Here is a 22,691-nt window from a genome sequence, read left to right on the forward strand (position 1 = left end):
ACACAGACACACACACTAACCCTGAGAACCCTGGGAGAGAGCCCAACTCAGCGCCTCCCTCACGTCCTCCGTGCTTCCTACAGGAAAGGAGGGGCACACACACACACCAGGACCACAGCTTGACGACACACACAGACACACACACACCAGGACCACGGCTTGAGGGACACACACACACACCAGGACCACGGCTTCAGGGACACACACAGACACACACACACCAGGAACACGGCTTGTCGAACACACACACACACACCAGGAACACGGCTTGTCGAACACACACACACACACACACCAGGAACACGGCTTGAGGGACACACAGACACACACACACCAGGAACACGGCTTGTCGAACACACACACACACCAGGACCACGGCTTGAGGGATACACACACAGACACACACACACACACTAGGACCACGGCTTCAGGGACACACACAGACACACACACACACACTAGGACCACGGCTTGAGGGACACACACACACCAGGAACACAGCTTGTCGACACACACACACCAGGAACACGGCTTCAGGGACACACACAGACACACACACACTAGGACCACAGCTTGAGGGACACACACAGACACACACACACCAGGAACACGGCTTCAGGGACACACACAGACACACACACACCAGGAACACGGCTTGACGGACAACGGAAAACTACAGTAGGATGTAGACTGAAGGGTCACAACGACAGCAGATCTCTTTATCTGTGGTCTAGATCCGAGTAGGGCTCCCAGACATCTTCTATTGTCTGGAACATCAGGATGTTAAAACATGACTGAGAAATAAAAAGAAAAAGGAAGAAAATTCACCCAATAACAAGTTTGGAGTCAGATGCATGTGTTTGATTGGAAACCACGTAACCAATAAGAATTTATTGTCACAAGCACAATTTGTTACACAAAAATAATGGACCACATTTACACAGTTTATACAGGTCTAAAACTCAATGTACAATTAACAGACTAACTAAATACCATAGTTAAATATGCACTCACATTGCACATGATGATATCCTTAAAAGCTACACAGAAACACTTATCGTGTGAAAGTAACACGTGTCGACATAAAAATCACATTATTTACAAAAAAAAACATCTAGTTGAGATTTTAGCAAAAGGACTCCAGATCAACTCCAGATCAAGAAGATCCCATTATTCTTGCCAGAGACACGTAATACAATCCATCGTGTAAAAGTCCCCCCGCTATAAAGTAGTATTCAGTCTCTGTTAATAGACAAAAGAAGAACATGGTCAAGTCATGAATCAGAGCGTTAAGAGCTGAAGGATAAGGATACACTAGTATACTGCGAGTTGCTGGCTCCCTATGGCGGTTCATCCCTGGTAGCAGGCTGGTGGGCGGTTAGCTTCATGAAGTGCACTTTACGCCTTAGCTTAGCGGACGCGGTCAGCATGACTTGTGTCTTTTTTTGTGTTTTTTTTTATTCGTTTTTTTGTTTGTTTATACACAGATCCCTTGTCTACGCGAGTCCGTTTTAATCTAGGGTTATGGACATCACTACATATAGTTTCTATTTTACAGAACAAGCTGGATGTAATACTGAGAGAGCAGCAGGATTAGGGTTGTACAGGACCCCTCTGCTCCAGGGACCGTTTGGCTGAACAGTGGAACACAGAGTGCAAGACAAAAGATTGGCAGATTTGAAGATACAATCAACAGGACTTTAATTTCCAGGCGGGATGAGTAGCGCTGGCGTGGCGAGAGGGCTGAGGGTGGGAGCTGGACTCGCCCATCCTCACAGATCAAACTCCAGCTCTGACGCTCCGGCATGCGGCTCAGCTCGGAGGCTCGACCTTTCACCTTTTGAACCCAATTGTTCGCTGTTGAAAAGAGTGCCTGAAAATGTCCGTCGTTAGAGAGATGGTGTGTGACAGGCGGGGGGGTGTAACGCCCTCCTGTGAACACGGATGCCGCTGCACGGATGAGGTATGAGAGTAGGAGTGAGGCGCGGGCCTCGAAGACCACAGACGTAGCGTGAGTGTGTGAAGTTGTGTGTGACGTGTACCCAGACATTCACCGTACTGTGGTAACATAAACTCTGTGTGTGTACGAGTGTGTGAAGGAGAGAGAAAGAGCAAGAGAGAGAAGGAGGGGATGAAAACTACGAAGGGTGGACACACAGAAATCTCCGTCCTGTTTCTTCGCAGTCCGTGCTCCCTCCTGTGAGAACTTGGGGGGGGTTCTACTCGGAGAAGGGCGGGAACATGCCGAGGTCAGCGAAGTCCTCGATGTTGTAGTTTGCTGCTCCCTGAGAAGGGTCTCCGGCCATGGGCAGCATGTCCTGGAGAGACAGAGGGACACACACAGCTCAGTGGCCAAGCTGGGGAACTGTACCACACACAGGCGGTGGACCCTGGGCCTGGGGCAGGGTTCATCACTCTGACATGGCCTCTGATTGGTGGCCTCATCCAGATCACGGTACATAACCTTCAGCTGAGCAGGTGGGCGTGACATGCCAAGAGGCTGGGTGGGTCATGGTGTGTGTGTGTGTGTGTGTGTGTCGTTTAAGTTACCTGAAACTTGTGTGTGAGCTTTTGCGTGTGTCGGTGAAGTTACCTGACACTCGTGTGAGTGTTTGTCCACGTGTGTGTGTGTGTGTGTGTGTGTGTGTGTGTGTGTGTGTGTGTGAACCCACCTGAAACACCTCTGTCTGGCTGGGGTTTGTGTGTGAGTGCTGTTCTCCAGGCTGCTGGGCGTGGTGCTGATTCTGCCACTGGGACCACACCTCGCTGGGCCGGCCCTGGAACTGGCCCCCGCTCTGGCTGCTCTCCCCGGACACGTCTGGGCACGGGCGGGGTGGAGGGTGGGGAAAGGATCACAGGTCACAGGGGGGTTATCAGCTTACACACTTCAGAACACTGGTGGAGATTTATGTACAGGAACATGTCCTATTGTGTGGGACAGCTCTTATCCACCCCGCCTGCTTCTATCTTACAGCTGAATCAGGCATGGTGACGGCTAAGGTTAACTGCTGAGACTGACAGACAGAAGGAGAGACAGACAAACAGTAGCCTATAGACATAGTATTTAAGAGAGAGATAACGTTGTGCGACAGGAAGTACTAGACCCACATCCCCGAGGGAGACATGGGCGTTAGACCCACATCCCTGAGGGAGACATGGGTGTTAGGAATGTTTATGGCACTGTGAAGCTCTCACTTCTCTGTACAGACCATCAATCCCCTGCCCCTCTGCTCGTACAGCTGTTACTACAGCCGTTAAGAGGCTTGCTGCATGTTCTCAAATCCATAAGTTGAGAAGCCGTGACCTGACCAGTCAATAAATCGTTATCTGGGAGAAGAGGTGAGCAGGGTCAGGCTCTGGAGACCGCGAGGAAAGAGGCTCGTTCATTCATCACAGGTTCACCTCTGCATGCAGGCCACTGAGAGCTTCTATTCTGTGGCCCAACGCCAGCAGAATACTGCACTCACACATGACAACAGAAACACTGCACATACACATGACAACAGAAACACTGCACTCGCACATAACAGAAACACTGCACTCGCACATGACAACAGAAACACTGCACTCGCACATGACAACAGAAACACTGCACTCGCACATGACAACAGAAACCCTGCACTCGCACATGACAACAGAAACCCTGCACTCACACATGACAACAGAAACACTGCACTCACACATGACAACAGAAACACTGCACTCACACGACAACAGAAACACTGCACTCGCACTTGACAACAGAAACACTGCACTCGTACATGACAACAGAAACACTGCACTCACACATGACAACAGAAACACTGCACTCGTACATGACAACAGAAACACTGCACTCCAACACTGCACCTGGTTAAACCAGGTAGACATAATATTAGTAAGTTAACCATTCATTTAACTATTAGTTCACCACTAATCCTAGACTAATATACTAATTGGGTTTGGTGATTCTGAATTGTGTTAATTATAATAGCATGAAGCCTGCATGATGAGGGTTCTGGAACAGAATATCAATGAGACTGTTATATTTAAACCGCATGCACAAACTGTCTCCACTCTGGGGCTGGTCTGTGATCTTAAGATGATCAGGATTGGGAAGTTCTCTCAACCGAAACACCACTACTGCTGCTTCAGCCATTTTACTCTGCACAGCCGCCCGGACAGAGGGTCAGTGTGTGTGTGTGTGGTTTCTACACACTCAGCACAGCCGCCCGGACAGAGGGTCAGTGTGTGTGTGTGGTTTCTACACACTCAGCACAGCCCTCTGGACAGAGGGTCAGTGTGTGTGTGTGTGGTTTCTACACACTCAGCACAGCCCTCTGGACAGAGGGTCAGTGTGTGTGTGTGTGGTTTCTACACACTCAGCACAGCCCTCTGGACAGAGGGTCAGTGTGTGTGTGTGGTTTCTACACACTCAGCACAGCCCTCTGGACAGAGGGTCAGTGTGTGTGTGTGTGGTTTCTACACACTCAGCACAGCCCTCTGGACAGAGGGTCAGTGTGTGTGTGTGTGTGTGTGGTTTCTACACACTCAGCACAGCCCTCTGGACAGAGGGTCAGTGTGTGTGTGTGGTTTCTACACACTCAGCACAGCCCTCTGGACAGAGGGTCAGTGTGTGTGTGTGGTTTCTACACACTCAGCACAGCCCTCTGGACAGAGGGTCAGTGTGTGTGTGTGTGTGTGTGGTTTCTACACACTCAGCACAGCCGCCCGGACAGAGACAAGTAAGAGTAAGAGAGAAACAACAAAGTGAGCAGTAATTAGTCTGGCCAGAGTGTGTGTGTTTGTGGTGTACAACAACAAGAAGCTTTTTCTCAGGGTGCCAACCTCAAGGACGATGGAACAAGGCAGAATGCATTTAAGGAATTTGTTTATTTATTTACTTTTACCGCTTTTCTCACACTATGTAATTACTATTTGGATATTGTTTTAATTTGTATAGTGTATGATTGACTTGGCAATGACATGCCAATAAAGCCAGCAAATTGAAGGAGGGAGAGAGAGAGCATTTGTTAAGAGGCTGTGTCCATGTGAGAACAGCCATGACCATAAGCAGGACGTGGCTGGACCAATCCTCTCATCTCTGCTGGGGCAGAAGGACAGAGGAGAGAAGCAAAGAGGAGAGAAGAGAAAGGGAGAGGAGACAAGGACAGAGAAAAGGAGAGAAGGAGAGGAGAGAAGGACAGATGGGAGGAGAGGAGAGAGACGAGGGGAGGAAAGGACCGGTGTGTGTGTGCGCGCGCGTGGACTCATTGTTGCCTTGTGTATCAAGGGCCACCTCAGTGTTCTGCAGGGACACTGGAGGGCCAGTGTCTGTCTCCAGGATGACTGGGACGAGACCAGACTTGTTCATACATGATACATGTTCTAAAAATGGAAAGCAGATTTTCTGACATTCTCACAAAACCATAATTAAACACGTCTGACCATGTCATCAACCTGCCAGGAGAACTCTGCTGTGATATACGAGCTTACCACACACACACACACACACACACACACACACACACACACACACACACACACACACACACACACACACACACACACACACACACACACACACACACACACACACACACACACACACACACACACACACACACACACACACACACACACACACACACACACACACACACACAGGGACAGCCTCGAGTAAGGCTGAGAGAGTGACAGATCCTGAGATTCCTTTTCTTCGCTGACAAGAGAAACACTTGCTGACCCGAGAACAGATAGAAACCGAAAGTGTCTTACCGAACGCTGTGCTGCGGTTGGTCAGTCCTGAGTAGGCATTGCCGCTGGGGGAGGAAGTTGCTGGGGAGGACAGGGGGCTGTAGGAGGACGGGTCGGCTTGGTAACTGTGACCAGAACCAATCCCGAATGGGCTGGACTGGGCCTTGCTGGACTGGAGGGCAGACGGAGATAGCAGGGAGGAATTCAGAGACTGTGTGTATTTGCTTGTGTGTTCGTGTGTTTCTATGTGTGTGTGTTTCTTTTTGTGTGAGTATGTGTGTGTTTCTATTTGCGTGTGTGTGTTTCTTTGTGTGTGAGTATGTGTGGGTTTCTCTGTGTGTGTGTGTGTGTTTCTATGTGTGTGGGTTTCTGTGTGTGTGTGTGTGTGTTTCAAGCTGGCCCCGATGAGAAAAGATGGATGAGGCTGTTAAGAGACCATATGCCCGACAGACTCTCGCTCGCACGCGTGTGTGTCACACACACCCACACACATGGCAAGCACAACAAGCCCATCAGTTACTGTGGCTCTCACGCCACTGAGTCTACATGGCAACCATGACAACCACAGGGGGAGACAGGGCGTGTTCATTAAGCAGGAGTGTCTATCTAGTGCATACTAGATAAGACCCCCCACACTCCCCACCCACTACACTCTACAGTCCTACATGGTGTGGCTAAGTGTGGCTGTGGATGTATGAGTATTAAGAGAGTGTGTGTTTGTGTGGCTGTTGATGTATGAGTTGGAGAGAGACGGAGTGAGTGAGAGAGTCAGAGAGAGAGTGTGTGTGTGTGTGGCTGTGGATGTATGAGTATTAAAGAGAGTGTGTGTGTGTTTGTGTGGCTGTTGATGTATGAGTTGGAGAGAGAGAGAGTGTGTGTGTTTGTGAGGCTGTGGATGTATGAGTATTAAAGATAGAGAGTGTGTGTGTTTGTGTGGCTGTTGATGTATGAGTTGGAGAGAGAGATAGGGCAGAATGAGTGTGTGTGTGGCCATGTGTGGTCATGAATTTATGAGTTGGAGAGAGACAGAAAAAGAGAGAGAGTGGCTATGTGTGGTCGTGAATGTATGTGTTGGAGAGAGAGAAAGTTACAGAGAGAGAGTGTGTGTTACCTGTCCAGAGAACGGGGGTCTGTTTCCTGACCAGGCCACCTGTCCAGGGTTCAGCTGTCTAGAGATCTGGGCTAGGTTCTGATTGGACGATCCTGACGGCTGGATATCGTTCACCCCTGGGACATGGATGACAGAGGAACTGCAGAGCACGCACACAAACAGAAACAAACACACACACACATATCTGAGAGTTAGAGTGTGAAATATGAGCCAATGTTGGCCCTGCAGCTTTCCCTTCAACGTGAGACACATTCTGCTGTCATATCAGAGACAAACAACAGCTTTAACTGCTCACATCTGTCAGCATTCTAACACATACACACACACACACATGCACACACACACACTAACACCTGCAGCCCTGTCGTTCAACCCCCACACACACACGCACACACACACACACACACACACACACACACACACACACACACACACACACACACACACACACACACACACACACACACACACACAGGCGGTACCTGAAGCTCTTTCCAGAGTGTCCCGGCTGGAAGGGAGAGCCCTGAGAGTACAGCTGCTGACCTCCTGCAGTGGAGGATGGAACCATCATCTTCTTCTCCCCCGCTGCACACACACACACGGACACACACCCGCACAGACACACACCCACACAGACACACACCCACACCCGCACAGACACACACCCACACAGACACACACACGCACAGACACACACACGCACAGACACACACACACCCGCAGACATACACACACAAGCACAGACACACACACGCACGCATCCACACACACACACGCACGGGGGAGAGAGAGAGACAGTTGAAGAGAAACCCGCTCAGTTGGAGACGGGACCACCACAGTACATCACTCAGGTCTGGAGATAAGAGGAGCAGGAATGTGCATCTTATCTGCGGCCAGAAGGGGAGACCTACAGTTGGAGATGCCTGTGTACATCTCAGCGAAGCGCGGGTCTCTCTCCTGGGAGAACAGGGCCTCCGTCTTGTCGATGCTCTTCCCCGTCTCATGGACGCCGCCGCCAACACCGGACACCGGCACCTGGGGGGGGGGGGGGTGGAGAATGGGTGGGGGAGAGAACTGATCAAAGGACGACCTCCATCATCTGCCTGGGCAGCTGTGGGGGAGTATTAACCATGGATGTTGGAGGAGGGGGGGGGGTCGCCGGATGGTTTGAACCCAGGGAGCAGGAGGGTTACCTGGGACAGGTCGTAGGCTGTGAGTCCATCTCTCTGGTGAACCTCCAGCTCTGCTTGTTGCTGCTGCTGAAGCTGCCTGGAAAACACAGCAACAACACATCAACACCTGTCACACACACACACACGAGCACTCACACACAGGCCCACACACACGCAGGAATACACACACACACACACACACACACACAACAGTTTCATAATATTAATGTAGCATGGAGCCATACCTGTAAATGTCCCTAATATGATGGTAATTTGTGTTATAAAGACTTGCTGCAGTACTATGAGTTATTGTGCACCATTAGTAACCTAGCAACAAAATGTTGACAAAAGCGACTTGGTCGAATGAAAAAAGCTTTTATTAACAAAGAAATGCACAGCTGTGCAATCATGTTCCTATATTTGATGACTTGAAGACTTCTGTTTGTGAAATAACGTTTTTTTAATAATAGGCTTAAAACTATCCATTATGCAAAACTATGTTTTGTAGCTGTCATTTCGGGCATGGTTGACGAAAAAAAAACGGTTGGCTCCAAGCGACTCGCTCGAATAAACACAAATGAACTCCAGGCAAAAGGGATTCCAAGGGAGGAATGGAGAAAGAGTGGAAGTGTGGAATCGATCGGGGGTGACTAGGTTTAAGACGAGAGTAATCTGGATGACAGTCAGATTGGACCACAGATTACTTTTACAAGGATGTGTCCACAACAATACAGTTTACCACGGAAACACTAGCCTACCCTGTCCTCATGAGATACCAGCCTCAAACAGCAATGAAAAAATTATAATGAAAATGAATTTCTTCACTTGATTCATTCACGTCCCAGGTCTGGACTGGGGCACCAGCGCAGATTTATAATTTGCTGTTTCTGCGTGAGCATGCTGGCTGAGGAGGCCCCGTCCATGGACATGAAGAATGACTTCATCAGGAGCTCCCTGGCCCTCTCTCTCCTTCTCTCCACACGGCATACTGGAATATCTGTGGGTGCGTGTGTGTGTTTATGTACTATGTTAATGTTTGAGTGTGTGTGCGTGCGTGCGAGTTAATGTTTGTATGTGTGAGTGTGTTTATGTTTGTGTGTGTGTTCGTCCTGATAGAGAAGTTCTGGAAGCCTTGGGGTACAGTCACAGCAGAAGATGATGGGATGCGGACAGTTGGAGGTGTAGAACCACGGCAACTGGCTCACTGCTTGCTACCCTAGCCTTCTTTCTCTCCCTCTCTCTCTCTCCTCCCCTCCCTCCCTCCCTCGCCCCCCTCCCTCCTCCCTCCCTTCCCTTCTCTCCCTCCCTCTCCCTCTCTCTCCCTCCCTCCCCTCCCCTCCTTCCCTCCCTCCCTCCCCCTCCTGCCTCCCTCCCTTCCCTTCCCTCCCCCCCCACTCCCCTCCCCTCCTCCCTCCCTCCCTCCCTCCTTCCCTCCCCTCCTCTCTCGCTCACACACGGTCAGACCCAGGGCCGAGCTGCAGGGTTGCCTTGGTAATAGTTTGGAGGCACCACGTTCCCAGCAGACAGTGTAGCAGTCTCCTCCAGCTTTACAGATGGCTCGGTTTGGGAGCTGGTCAACTCAGACACACCGAGATGAGCAGAGAGAATGAGAGGGACTGAAACCGAGCTCTACAGCCAGAACCATGGCTGTGTCGCGGTGATGTGATGGGACTGGACGGCTGTCCCTAATAAGCCAATAGCACCAGCTGAGTGTCATCATATTTTTGTTACCAACTGTGTGAGCAGCTAGTGAAAAACCAATTAGCAGAGTTGTCACACCCAAACTGATTAAACAAACAAGCTTCTGAATAACAATGTTGCCACTGAACGGTGCCAGAGAATACAGCCCATATCCTCTGCCTGTCTGTCTCTCTTTAAAGCTGTCTCTCTGACTGCCTATCTGTTGGTTTATCTCTCTACAGACCTGTCTGCCTTTGTCTGTCTGCCTGTCTGTCCCTATCATGCAGCTGAAACCTAGACTTCCAGAAGCACAAAGACTTCCAATGTCTCAGCTGGCCTGCAGCAAAGTAAACACAATCAGTTATATTTGGGGAGGAAGCCAGTGGAAAAATCCTGGTGTGTGAAAGCAGGCAGTTAAACAGCAGCCGGTAAAGGAGCAAGCAGAGAAGGAGCACTCTGAGCCACACACACACACACACGGGTGTGTGTCTGGTGTCATGTCAGGTGAGCGTGCAGGGAGATAAGTGACATTAATACTTTATGTGGCCTCCATAAATCTCACACACATTCTGTTGCTCCTGAGACATCACTTCCTTGGATCTCACCTCAGAAAGAGACAGCTAGACAGAACACTGGCAACACTGCTCAACACCCACACACACACACACACCTCCCAATACAATGACATACACATCCTTCAGCACACACCCTTACACATCCCCACACACATTCACATCTTTCAACACACACCCACACAAATCTCCCAACACCTACAGACACACCTCTACATAGCCACATACACATCCCCCAACATGCGCACACACACACACACACACACACAGGCAACCCCATGACATGTTTATCCTGCTAATCTGATCCATTGGCAGTAACATGATGTTGCTGGCTCCTTCACTTATGATGGCCCGCGGAGGAAATGGGAGGAAAGGATTTTTTAATGCCTGTTTCCACCATCAAACACACACGAGAACTATCTAGCAATCTCACTCAATCGGAGAACGGAACTCTTCCAATGTTCCGGAGTGTTCTTCGGTGTTCTGGAGTATGAGAGGGATGTTGGTTTTGGAAGCATTAAGGATGGTGTATAAAATGAATGCTGCTAGTTGTTGATGTATGTGGGCTGCAGCCTTGTTCTGATTCTGCCATCCTGTCGATTCCTCCACTTTTCCTCTCTGCTTGGGCACAGTGACAAGATCAACAGGGACACCACTGCCCCCTTATGTCAGAACCATGGTACTGCAGGTCTGGCCAACAACTGTGTGGTACCAGAGATTTGGGTCTGGGCATGTGGTACCAGAGGTCTGGCTCTGGTTCTGGGCATGTGGTACCAGAAGTCTGGTTCTGGTTCTGGGCATGTAGTACCAGAAGTCTGGTTCTGGGCATGTGGTACCAGAAGTCTGGTTCTGGTTCTGGGCATGTAGTACCAGAAGTCTGGTCTGGTTCTGGGCATGTAGTACCAGAAGTCTGGTTCTGGGCATGTGGTACCAGACATCTGGTTCTGGTTATGTAGTACCAGAGGTCTGGTTCTGGGCATGTGGTACCAGATATCTGGTTGTGGCCCAGGGCCTGTGGTACCAGATGGACCTAAACAAACATCCCGTGTCTGACAGCGGGGGCCACAGGGACAGCTTGGCTCCATCGTCTCAACACCCTATTAACAAGCAGCCCTCTCTCAATAACAGCAGGGAACTATGACCCGCATGTCTCCCAGACAGGAGCCCATTCTGCTTACAGTTCCTTGGCTGTACAACGTCAATATTCTTCTCCTCCTGGTCTGCGGAGGTGCAGTCTGAACGGTGTTACCGTGGTAACGGTGTTACCACGCGTGTGTCACGCGTGTCTGGAGGGTCAAACCAGTGCACAGGCTCGGGAGATGTGCTGTCGGAGGTAGTGTGTGTGTGTTAGCAACTGTGTGTGTGTTAGCGTCCGTGTGTGTGTGTGAGAGAGAGAGAGAGAGAGACATACTTGACGTTGGTGTTGGTGCAGATGATGTACTCGATCTCATCGGAGTAGGGGTTCTGGAAGGTGAAGCTGCTGGTCCGGATCAACATCCACTCACGGTTCTTCATACGGAACCTGTACATGACCGACAGAACCTGCCCCTTCAACTTCACCACCTGGACACAGGGAGGGAGGGAGGGAGGGAGGGAGGGAATAATATCAAAAGCATGAAGTGACAAGGTGACTCACAAAGTAGACAGACAGATCAAGATCATGAATAACCTGAGACTTCATTCCCTTGAGTTATCGCCTCGTTCCCCCCCAACTTAGTGCCTTTGTTCCCATGACAACAGGACTGCGCACAGGGATGAAGCTCATTTGGTAGAAACAAAAGAACAGAATCGCTCTCCTCCCGGCATGACATATTATCACCCATCTATTTCAAGGTGATGAGAGAAGGCTCGAGGAATGGAACCATCCACACAATCATATCGTTTATTTAATTAGCTTACTTACCAAAACTAATACTTTTAGCTTGCTCAGGACAGAGATCATATTCCTCCTCCTTATAGCCCTCTCAACTAATCTCCCCTTCCCTCCATTTCATAAAAATGTTTTTTCACAAAGTACTTTCTCTCCTGTCAGCACACGTGAAGGACAGGCAGAGAGGATGCCACTTTAGACTTACAGCCGACTCTCCTCGTTTTTCTGCATCTCTCTCATTTCTTCACTTTTATCATCTGCTCTTCTCCTCCCCTCTTCTCTCCTCCTCCTTTTTTGTCTCACTTCTCTCCTCCTACCATCTCCTCTTCCCCTCCCCTTTCCTCTCCTACCTCCCCTCCCCTCTCTTCTCCTACCTCCCCTCTCCTCCCCTCTCCTACCTCCCCTCTCCTCCCCTCTCCTACCTCCCCTCTCCTACCTCCCCTGTCCTACCTCCCCTGTCCTCCCCTCTCCTACCTCCCCTCTCCTCTCTTCTCCTCCCCTCTCCTACCTCCCCTCTCCTCTCTTCTCCTCCCCTCCCCTCTCCTCTCTTCTCCTCCCCTCTCCTACCTCCCCTCTCCCCTCTTTTCTTCTCCTCCCCTCTCCTCTCTCCTACCTCCCCTCTCCTACCTCTCCTCCCCTCTCCTAATATTCCTATTCTCTCTGTATCACCAGCTGTCAGCCTGAGTGATGGAGCGGCTCTTCTCGTCAGAATATGAAATGACTCTGATATGGGCTGCAGGGCTCAGGAGAAGATCTCAGCGACATGGGGGACTGGCTTTCCTTTAACAGGAAGCAGGGCGCGGAACGCAAACGGAAGACTCCCTACGGTTTCCTTTATTGAACGCTCTGGGACGGAAGGACGCCCAGGGAGGGGAAGGCATCCTATTGGCTAGAGTGAGTGACCTCTGACCTCCGGGTAGGAAGAGAGGGGGGCAGGCTGTTGTTATTGGCTGGGGATTATCTGATGGCTCAGAATAGGACGACTGTGGTCAGCATCCCTATACCTCTGATCCACTAGCAACTAGCCGTCCTTCCTTCCTGCCGAGAGAGAGAGAGAGAGAGAGAGAGAGAGAGAGAGAGAGAGAGAGAGAGAGAGAGAGAGAGAGAGAGAGAGAGAGAGAGAGAGAGAGAGAAAGAGAGAGAAGGAGGGAGAGAGAGAAATAGAGAAGGAGAGAGAGAGAGAAGACATGGACAAAGAAAAAGGAGGAGAGAAAGAGAGAAAGAAAGAGATAGAGGGATATAATTCTGTCGCTGGCCTCTATCTCTCCATCTTTCATTCCATGTTGAGGATGGGTGTGCCTCTCAGCCTCCGGCCGGTGTATCAGGGATTACTGGAGGAGTTGTGTCAAAAAAACAAAATGGTTTTCTACCCAAGACTGCAACCCTACGTTTTCCACAAGCCTCTTACACCTTAACTAATCAAACACAACAAACCCACAGCTGACAGCCAGAGCTAAGCTGTCTGCCTTTGTGTAGGTGTGTGTCTGTGTGTCAGTGGTCCTGGAGGCTCCGGCTCGGTGAGTGCTGTCAGGACATGACACGGAGCAGGCAGGGAGACAGGCTGGCAGGGAGACAGGCAGGCAGGGAGACAGGCTGGCAGGGAGACAGGCAGGCGTACATGCCTGTTGGAGTGTTTGTGTCAAGGAGAAGTGGGAGTGAGAAAAGTGTGTGTGCGTGCGTGTGTGTGTGTGTAGCCCCTGTGCTCTCAAGGGAAGCCTCTGGCACAGGGCCAGAGGAGAGTGTATCAGACATGTGTAAGAGAACACCAGAGAACACAACCATTCCTGCTGTCACAGCTGGGGAGATGGAGCAGGGGGGATGAACTGCTGGAGCTCACAAGACACATACCTGGAGAGTGTTCCCATGAACGCCAGAAGGACACATCTCAACCTGAGCTCTGCTCCTGTTCCCCCGCTCCTCCCTCCCTCCTTCCCTCCCTCCCCCCTTCCCTCCCTCCCTCCCTCCTCCCCTTCCCCTCCTCGTTCCCTCCCTCCCTCCCCCCCTTCCCCTCCTCGTTCCCTCCCTTCCTCCTTCCCCTCCTCCCTCCCTCCCTCCCTCCCCCCTCTGTACCTGTTGGAAGCTCTCTCTCAGGTGGCTCTGGTCCTCGGGGTGACAGAACTCCAGGATGTCCTTGCCCAGGAGGTCCTACAGCGCAGGTACACACACAGTAACACACAGTTATGCACAGTAACACACACAGCTACACACTCACATCATAAATCATCACGTCGATGAAAGCACCACAGGCTCCTCATCCCTAAGAGGTCACAGAGATGCTCGAATGTGACCACGGAATCAGGGCTGGCAAGTCACACCCAGCGGGAACCAGGGCTGGAGCTGACAGGACCTCAGTGTAACTGTCTGTGGCCTAACCATGCCTGATGTCAGGTGGCTGAGCGGTTAGGGAAGCGGGCTAGTAATCCGAAGGTTGCCAGTTCGATTCCCGGTCATGCCAACTGACGTTGTGTCCTTGGGCAAGGCACTTCAACCTACTTGCCTCGGGGAGAATGTCCCTGTACTTACTGTAAGTCGCTCTGGATAAGAGCGTCTGCTAAATGACTAAATGTAAATGTAAATGATGTTATCTAGTAGTCAGGACTCAAACACAGAAAACCTGAGAGGAACCAGTATGAGCCAGCTGTCGACTATACAACACTGGAGAGAAACCTTCAGCGTATCTATCTGGAACTGAAACACGGGAGACTTGCAAGGCATCGTCTCTCTGTTCTCCAGCTGGAACCTTGTAAACAGTTCAGTCTCACACAGGAGAAACCGTTTATAGTCAACTCGTGTTGATGTGAAATGACAAATACCCACGCATCCTCTAGGCTCAGAGTCCTTCTGACATGGAGTCTGAACAACATCAAGAACCCCCTCACTTCTCCTTGTAAGGAAACATCCTTTCACAAGATGTTGCAGCTTCAGTTCTTCTAGCAGAACATCCCTGCTCCAATACGGATCTAACGACCTGCACAACATAACTCACAACATCTCACGAGCCTGATAAATGTATCTTCAAGTGTGTGTGTGTGTGTGTGTGTGGGGGAGAGAACGAGGGTGGGGGGGTGAATGACGTCCTCTCCACAGCATAACGTATTCTCTCACGGTCTCACGCACGATGCACCTTCCAAGTCAGGCGAACTGAGGAATGCAAGCTAATCCCGGGATTACATTTCTGGAAGGTTCCATTCTGATTTATGTTTCAGATCCGTGGGGCAGGAGGGGGGCCCACCTGAGGCTGGTAGCCAATCACGTTGATGCAGCGAGGGTCTACGAAGGTGATGACGCCGTCGGAGTTGTGACGTGACAGGAACTCTGTGGGCACCGACAGCCCGTTCATATCCATGGAAACAGGAGAGCTGGTCACCTGGAGACAAGCACAGATGGAACATCAGATTAACCGGGAGATCGATGCTGTTTAACTAACTTACCGAGTGATGAATCTGCCAGCTCAAAGATCGCAGCAGGCTCACAGACAAGCCCGGGGTGAAACAGGTGTACTTTAACGAATGACTTTCAGGCACCGATTCAAATCAATTCATCCTTTTCTAATTTAGGAGGACGGGGGAGAGACACGGCATGCTGGAAGTGGGGAGGGAGACAGGTGAGATTAGAGGTGGATTGTACGCGCTCTGCTGTGAGGTGACGCTGCGTAACCATGGTGACGCGAGGGTTGAGGGAGGTCAGGTTGCAGGTGGATGAAAGGAGAGGGGGAGAGGGTAAGAGCTGTTCTGAGATCTGTTAGAGACACACACACACACACACACATACCTGCAGTCTCCCAATGGCCACCAGGCAGTATTTACTGGTCTGACCAGCCTCTGTGTCTTCTTCTGGTATAGTCATACCTGGAGACAGGAGAGAGAGAGGAGAGAGACAGGAGGGGGAGAGAGAGACAGGGGAGAGGGAGAAAGAGAGAGAGACAGGAGATAGGGAGAAAGAGAGACAGGAGAGAGGGAGACAGGAGAGAAGGAAGGGTAGAGAGAGACAGGAGAGAGACAAGAGAGAGGAAGGGGGAGAGAGGAGAGAGGGAGAGGAGAGACAGGAGAGAGGGAGACAGGAGAGAGGGAAGAGAGAGACAGGAGAGAGACAGGAGAGAGGGAGGGGGAGAGACGAGAGGAGAGAGGGAGAGGAGAGACAGGAGAGAGGAAGGGGAAGAGAGAGACAGGAGAGAGGGAGAAAGAGAGAGAGGACAGGGAGGGGGAGAGAGACAGAAGAGAGAGAGAAAGAGAGAGAAAGGGAAGGGGAGAGAGGAGAGGAGGGAGGGAGAAAGAGAGAGGAGAGAGGGAGGGGGAGAGAGGAGAGGAGAAGTTCGAGAGAAAGACGGGGATATTGAGAAAGAGAGGAGAGTGGGCGAGAGAGAGACAGCGGGACACAGAAAGAAAAGAGAGAGGGACAGGGAGACGGGGGGATACAGAGAGAGAGAAGAGAGAGAAAAACAAGAAGAGAGCCGGGGACACAGTGAGCCAGCGTGAGCAGAGAGATCCAGGCTCCTCAGACGAGGTGTAGCTGTGATGTTTCCCGTGTGAACAGTGAGGTGTTGACAGGTGATGGCCAGGCCTGCGCAGGCCGCACTCCCCTGCTCAAGTGGTAGGGGATCGTCTTGTTTACTCCTTTCAGCCAAAACAAACATCAATCACAGCCATGCTGGCTCTGCACAACTGAAACGGAACAACACTACACATCCGTGTCTTGTTCCTCCACACAGGGAGAGATAATGAGCGGTAAGGAGAGAGACAACTCCAACAATTTGTTATCAGTTTTCCCATAGTAATTCCTGTCCTGTTTCCTTGACAGCGTGAAATCTTGTCATAATGGGGTGTGTTCCTCTGAAGGCTCATGGGAGGAGGGGAGAGGGACGACACGGCTTTCTAATGGAACTCAGCATGTGGGCCTGGGGGGAACAATACACCAGGACTCATCAGAGCGTGTGTGTGTGTGTGTTCATGGATTCAGACAGGCCGACAGGCCAGACAAACAGAGATCCAGACAGACAGGCAGAGAAAGAGACAGGGATTCAGACAGACAGGCAGACAGAGATCCAGACAGACAGGCAGAGAAAGAGACAGGGATTCAGACAGACAGGCAGACAGACAGAGATTCAGACAGACAGGCAGAGAAAGAGACAGGGATTCAGACAGACAGACAGGCAGACAGAGATTCAGACAGACAGGCAGACAGACAGAGATTCAGACAGACAGGCAGACAGAGATTCAGACATACAGGCAGACAGAGATTCAGACATACAGGCAGACAGAGATTCAGACATACAGGCAGACAGGGATTCAGACAGACAGGCAGACAGAGACAGGGATCCAGACAGACAGGCAGGGATAACGAGGGCAGCTCTATCCTTATCCTCCTCGTTACGACCTCCTTCCACTTGTCTCACACCAGTCCCTGTGCTGATTTCAGGAGACACATCCAGATGGATGGACCTTCTGCTTGTGCGTGTGTGTGTACCGATAGTCATGCATGGGACAGTCCAGAACATTCCAATGTTCTATTTTAGGGTAGTGAAACATGTGTCAGTGATTTGCACGCATGTGGTGTGTGTGTACGAGCATGTTTGCGTGTGTGTACGAGTGTGTTTGTGTGGGAGTGTTTGTGTGGAAATGTGCGATACCTGGATATGTTCCAACACTGTCCTCAAAGCTCTAAGCTGGATTTCATGCTGTGTGATGGTTCATTTCCCACCCCCCCACCCCCAAGACACCTGGTCTATGCACAGGACTGATGGGAATACCAGGTTGGGGGTGTAGGGAACATTCCAGTCAGTTACTCTATAAACACTGGGATCAAAACACCCTCACTGAGTGTCTCAGTGAGGGTACGTGTCCGAGGTTGCAACAGACGACTGTTTTTGGACTCCAAATGTCCCAAGCCAGACTGAACTATAATCACTAACACACACTCTGAATCCTGCTCACCCACACACTGGGACTCACCATCACACACACTCTGAACACTTTGAGACCCTTGCAGGTGTGTGATGTGTGTGTGATGGTTCAGGTGGGAGCGACCTAGAGTCCAAGTCACACACACACACACAGTCTGTCCTGTCTGGTGAGGAGCACTCACACAGTGGGACAGGAGGGGAGAGGAGAGGAGGGGGGAGGAGAGGAGAGGGGGAGCAGGGGGAGGGGGGGGGACACTGAACTGAGAGGAGCTACAATGAAGGAGGATTAAGAACAAGAAAATACTTGTTTGCCGGTCATCTAGTATTATAGAGGACATAAGAAAAGAATGTGTGTGTGTGTGCGTGTATGAGCGTATGTGTGTGAGGATACCTGCAGGGGGCCATGCTTTGATGTAACCGGTACAGTGCACCACCGAGTACTGGGCCTCTCCTTCCTTAGATGGCCCCAGGCCATTCCTGTCAGAGAGAGGAGGGCAGATGTTTAGAATACACACACTTACACCCACGCTCACACACACACACACACACACACACACACACACACACACACACACTCCCTACCACCCAAGTTCTATCCTGTGTCCTGCTCCATGTCAGAGGTGGTCCATAGCTGGAGAACATAACAACTATCTCTCACCTGGCTAGACGTGACTGGACCGGGAAGGACAAGGGGTCACAACAGGGTTCAGAGGGAGAGATGGGGAGGGAGAGGAGGGAGGGATGGAGAGGACAGAAGGGGTGGGGGTGAAGGAGGTGCGGAGATGGAGGTGCGGAGGTCCTGATCTCACCTGTATCTCTTCCTCATGTTGGACAGGCGGTTTAGAGAGATGTGATCCAGAGGAGCACTGCCACACCTGGGGACAAACAGAACACCCTTCATTATACCGACACACACACACACACAGAGTACACACTCACACAGAGTACACACTCACACACACACACACACAGAGTACACACTCACACACACAGAGTACACACTCACACACAGATCAGGCGCACACGCATGTACGCACATGGATGCTCATACACACACACATACACACACACACACACACACTGGTGCTCCCAGCCCAGGAGAAGCCAGACTGGGTTTCATCTGCTCTGTTTGTGTTGCCGAGCACCATGGAAAGACCTTAGGAACAACAATCAATCTGAAACCAGAGTTCTGTTATTGTACATCTGGTGACTGGCTCAGACTCTGAGAGAAACCATTCTGATAAATAAACCGCGATAAGAGATTTGTGTTGCTAAATCGAGAGAATACTGATATGGCTGAACTTTAATGTCTGGAATGTGAACCAGTCTTTGGAGCACGAATGGACAGATCCCCCCTCCCCTCCCCCCACCCCCCTCACTGATCTAGTGAACAAAAGGTGAGGTTACACAAGAAGGTCTGGATCTAATATCCACTTCCTTAAAATGATGTGTGGAAACATTCCTTTTCCCTGTGCTGTGATCCACGCAGCACTGTGTCTGAGCGTGTGTGCGGCGGGTCAGCGAGTGCGTGTGTCTCTCTCCAACACTGAACTCCGCACGCCGTTCCAATTTACGAAGGGCCTTCTCAAATAGCGTTCTATGAGACAACACACATTCCTGTGTCCATTCCACCAGCAGAGACACATCTGTGAGGAGGATGAGGGGGATATCTCTCCTGACTGGACCAAACAAACAGCAACAGCCCAGTCGACACGGAGCACCAGATGCCATCATGCAACGGAAACCTGCCAGGAATAGTGTGTGACGTTTTCCTGGGCTAAAAATAAAAACGGCTTTGATTCATCATAGGAATGTCTCGATCAAAACACTGTTTAGCAAGACGATGAAACAGACAATGTCTTCCAAAGTGAGAAGAGAGTGTGTGTGTGTGTAAGTGTGTCTGTGTAAGTGTGTGTTGTAAGTGTGTGTGTGTGTGTGTGTGTAAGTGTGTGTGTGTGTGTTGTAAGTGTGTGTGTGTGTGTGTGTGTGTGTGTGTAAGTGTGTGTGTGTGTGTGTGTGTGTGTGTGTGTGTGTGTGTGTGTGTGTGTGTGTGTGTAAGTGTGTGTGTAAGAGTGTTGTGTGTGTGATTGTGAGTATGCATGTGTAAATGAATCAAATGTAAATGTAAAAAGTAATGCGTGTGTCTAAGACGAGGACCATATTGCGTAGCACGAGTGTGGATGTATAGCGGGGTGAGAAGGCTGTATTCCAACAGACTGTAATGATTATTGTAGTCTCTGCACCTGTCATGCATAATTATCTATGAAGCGAGGCGACATCAATCATCTAACCAATAACTCTGGGGAATAAAAAATATGCATGTCCTCACGTTGAGATGGGAAGCATATGGCTGCGTAGCTGGAGGGTGTGAGGTAAGATCTGGAGGCACGCACATCCCTGTCTCTACACAGGTGCAAATCCCCCCCGGATCACAGCGCTCTTAAGGCTAAGGTGTGTGTGTCACGGCTGGTTGGGGCCTAAACCAAGGTGTTTGGGACGGCTGTATAACTCAAATGTGTGTAGCCCTGGACCCTTAGCTGTCAGAGGGAGCACTAACTGGACAGGCTGTGAGGCACCCAGATGTGTACAAAGACTAACACACACTCGCAAACACACATATACACACACTCACACAAACAGACACTCACTCACGCACACCCACACTAGGGGTGGGAATCTTTTGGTACCTTACGATTCAAATTGATTCTTGGGGTCACAAATCGATTACAAATCAACTCACGATTTTGTTCGATTTCTAATCAAAAAATTAAAATTATTAAAAAAACATTTACAAAAATTAATAAAAAACTATTTTTTACATTTGTGAATCAATGTGAAATGCGATTCAAATGTGATTCATTTTTCCCCCCACCCCTAACCCACACTCACCCTCCTTCATATATGTGTCACACACACCTCATCCACACACACTCGCACACACACACACGGTCACACACACCTCATCCACACACACACACACACACACCTCATCCACACACACTCACACACACACACGGTCAAACACACCTCATCCACACACACTCACACACACACACACGATCACACACACACACACGGTCACACACAGTCACACACACACACCTCATCCACACACACACACACACACACACGGTCACACACACCTCATCCTGCAGATAAAGGAGCGTCTGGAGCCCATGCACATCCTCATGGAGGACTGCTGGCCCTCCTTCTTCACTGTGCCGGTCTTCAGGTCCAGAATACGCCCTGCGGGGACACACAGAGCACATCAGGGAACAGCTAGCACACACACTCACATTTAGACATTTAGCAGACGCTCTTATCCAGAGCGACTTACAGTAAGTACAGGGACATTCTCCCCGAGGCAAGTAGGGTTAAGTGCCTTGCCCAAGGACACAATGTCATTTGCACGGCCGGGAATCGAACCGGCAACCTTCTGATTACTAGCCCGATTCCCTAACCGCTCAGCCATCTGACACACACATTATACATCTTAATACACACACACACATGTATACAGACACACATATACACACACACACACGTATGTACACAGTTATACACACACACAGAGTAGACACACACACACATACACACACAAATTCATCTACACACAGACACGCAAGCGTAGAAGAAGCTCGTCCTCTACTGTCGACTGAGTTCCTGGAGATCTGTGTCCGTGCTATCATTCAGACAGACCACAGGCCCGCTAACAGCACTTAGAGAGGGAGACGGAGAAGGGAGGCTGGAGGAAGAGAGAGGCTCAGGCAGACATTCTCCGCTAATCTAATCAAAGTACAACAATCTGATAGCTTCCTCCTCTTAACACTGGAGAGGATGAAAACATCCCAGATAAATACACAGCGGAGCAACAACGTTCGTGTTGCCAAGGAGCCTCAGACCGTGTGTGTGTGTGCGCACGCTAACTCCCTGTCCTACTGATCCATGTGTGACCTCGGCTACCCGACGGTTGTTTGCGTGATGTCATGTCCACTAGCAGATGAAGGTTGCTGATGTTGGCATGGCGACAGAGAGGACGACTGTGAGGCTGCTGGGGTTTCAAGAGAAGAGTCGAACCGGAGGAAGCCCAGAAGTCAGGGAAACTTCTGGACCTTCAGGAGCTTGCGATGGGGATGTGGGTGTGGGGATGTGGGTGTGGGGATGTGGGCTGGGGGTGTTGGGATGTAAGCTGGGGGTGTGGATGTGGGCTGGGGATGTGGGTTGTGGATGTGGGCTGGGGGTGTGGATGTGGGCTGTGGATGTGGGCTGGGGGTGTGGGTTGTGGATGTGGGCTGGGGGTGTGGATGTGGGGATGTGGGCTGTGGAGTTCTGGCTGACCCAGGTAAAGGTGATCAGCAGGAGGTTCTGCAGTGTGATTCTCCAGGGCCGAGAAGCCTAACCCTAACCCTCTGGGGCATCACAGCAGACCAAACATGTCTCCCATGACCACCTGCAGCTCTCACCATGGTCCTGAAGCTGCCCAGAGAGACCTGGGATGAAGAGAAAACCTGTCTGAGATCACGGCTTCCTAGAGCCAGGCTTCTAGCAGGGCTCTCTGCTGGGGCTGGAGTTCTGAGGCTGGGGCTATAGGGCTGGGGCTATAGGGCTGGGGCTATAGGGCTGGGGCTATAGGGCAGGGACAATGGGGCTG

The 22,691-nt window shown here is 50.7% G+C and overlaps 1 protein-coding gene across 4 annotated transcripts in view; it reads right to left on the bottom strand.

Moving 5' to 3' along the window:
• Window positions 1-851: 851 nt before the first annotated feature.
• arnt2 (aryl-hydrocarbon receptor nuclear translocator 2) overlaps window positions 852-22,691 on the bottom strand; it is a 37,319-nt gene continuing 15,479 nt past the window's right edge. For 3 of the 4 annotated variants that reach the window (XM_067248780.1, XM_067248779.1, XM_067248778.1), the window contains 14 exons: window positions 21,184-21,286; window positions 18,850-18,915; window positions 18,432-18,517; window positions 15,913-15,989; window positions 15,374-15,508; window positions 14,212-14,286; window positions 11,683-11,834; window positions 8,041-8,116; window positions 7,759-7,882; window positions 7,330-7,432; window positions 6,848-6,986; window positions 5,758-5,908; window positions 2,673-2,818; window positions 852-2,318 (listed from right to left, as the gene is read on the bottom strand). In XM_067248780.1, coding sequence (XP_067104881.1) covers window positions 2,220-2,318; window positions 2,673-2,818; window positions 5,758-5,908; window positions 6,848-6,986; window positions 7,330-7,432; window positions 7,759-7,882; window positions 8,041-8,116; window positions 11,683-11,834; window positions 14,212-14,286; window positions 15,374-15,508; window positions 15,913-15,989; window positions 18,432-18,517; window positions 18,850-18,915; window positions 21,184-21,286 — 1,532 coding nt within the window. In that variant the 3' untranslated portion in view covers window positions 852-2,219. Of the gene's footprint in view, window positions 2,319-2,672; window positions 2,819-2,846; window positions 3,015-5,757; window positions 5,909-6,847; window positions 6,987-7,329; window positions 7,433-7,758; window positions 7,883-8,040; window positions 8,117-11,682; window positions 11,835-14,211; window positions 14,287-15,373; window positions 15,509-15,912; window positions 15,990-18,431; window positions 18,518-18,849; window positions 18,916-21,183; window positions 21,287-22,691 lie in introns of those variants that run through there. The other variant, XM_067248781.1, reaches the window with a different exon arrangement.

The sequence above is a fragment of the Osmerus mordax genome, chromosome 13 (genome assembly GCF_038355195.1).
Source record: "Osmerus mordax isolate fOsmMor3 chromosome 13, fOsmMor3.pri, whole genome shotgun sequence".
Lineage (NCBI taxonomy): Eukaryota > Metazoa > Chordata > Actinopteri > Osmeriformes > Osmeridae > Osmerus > Osmerus mordax.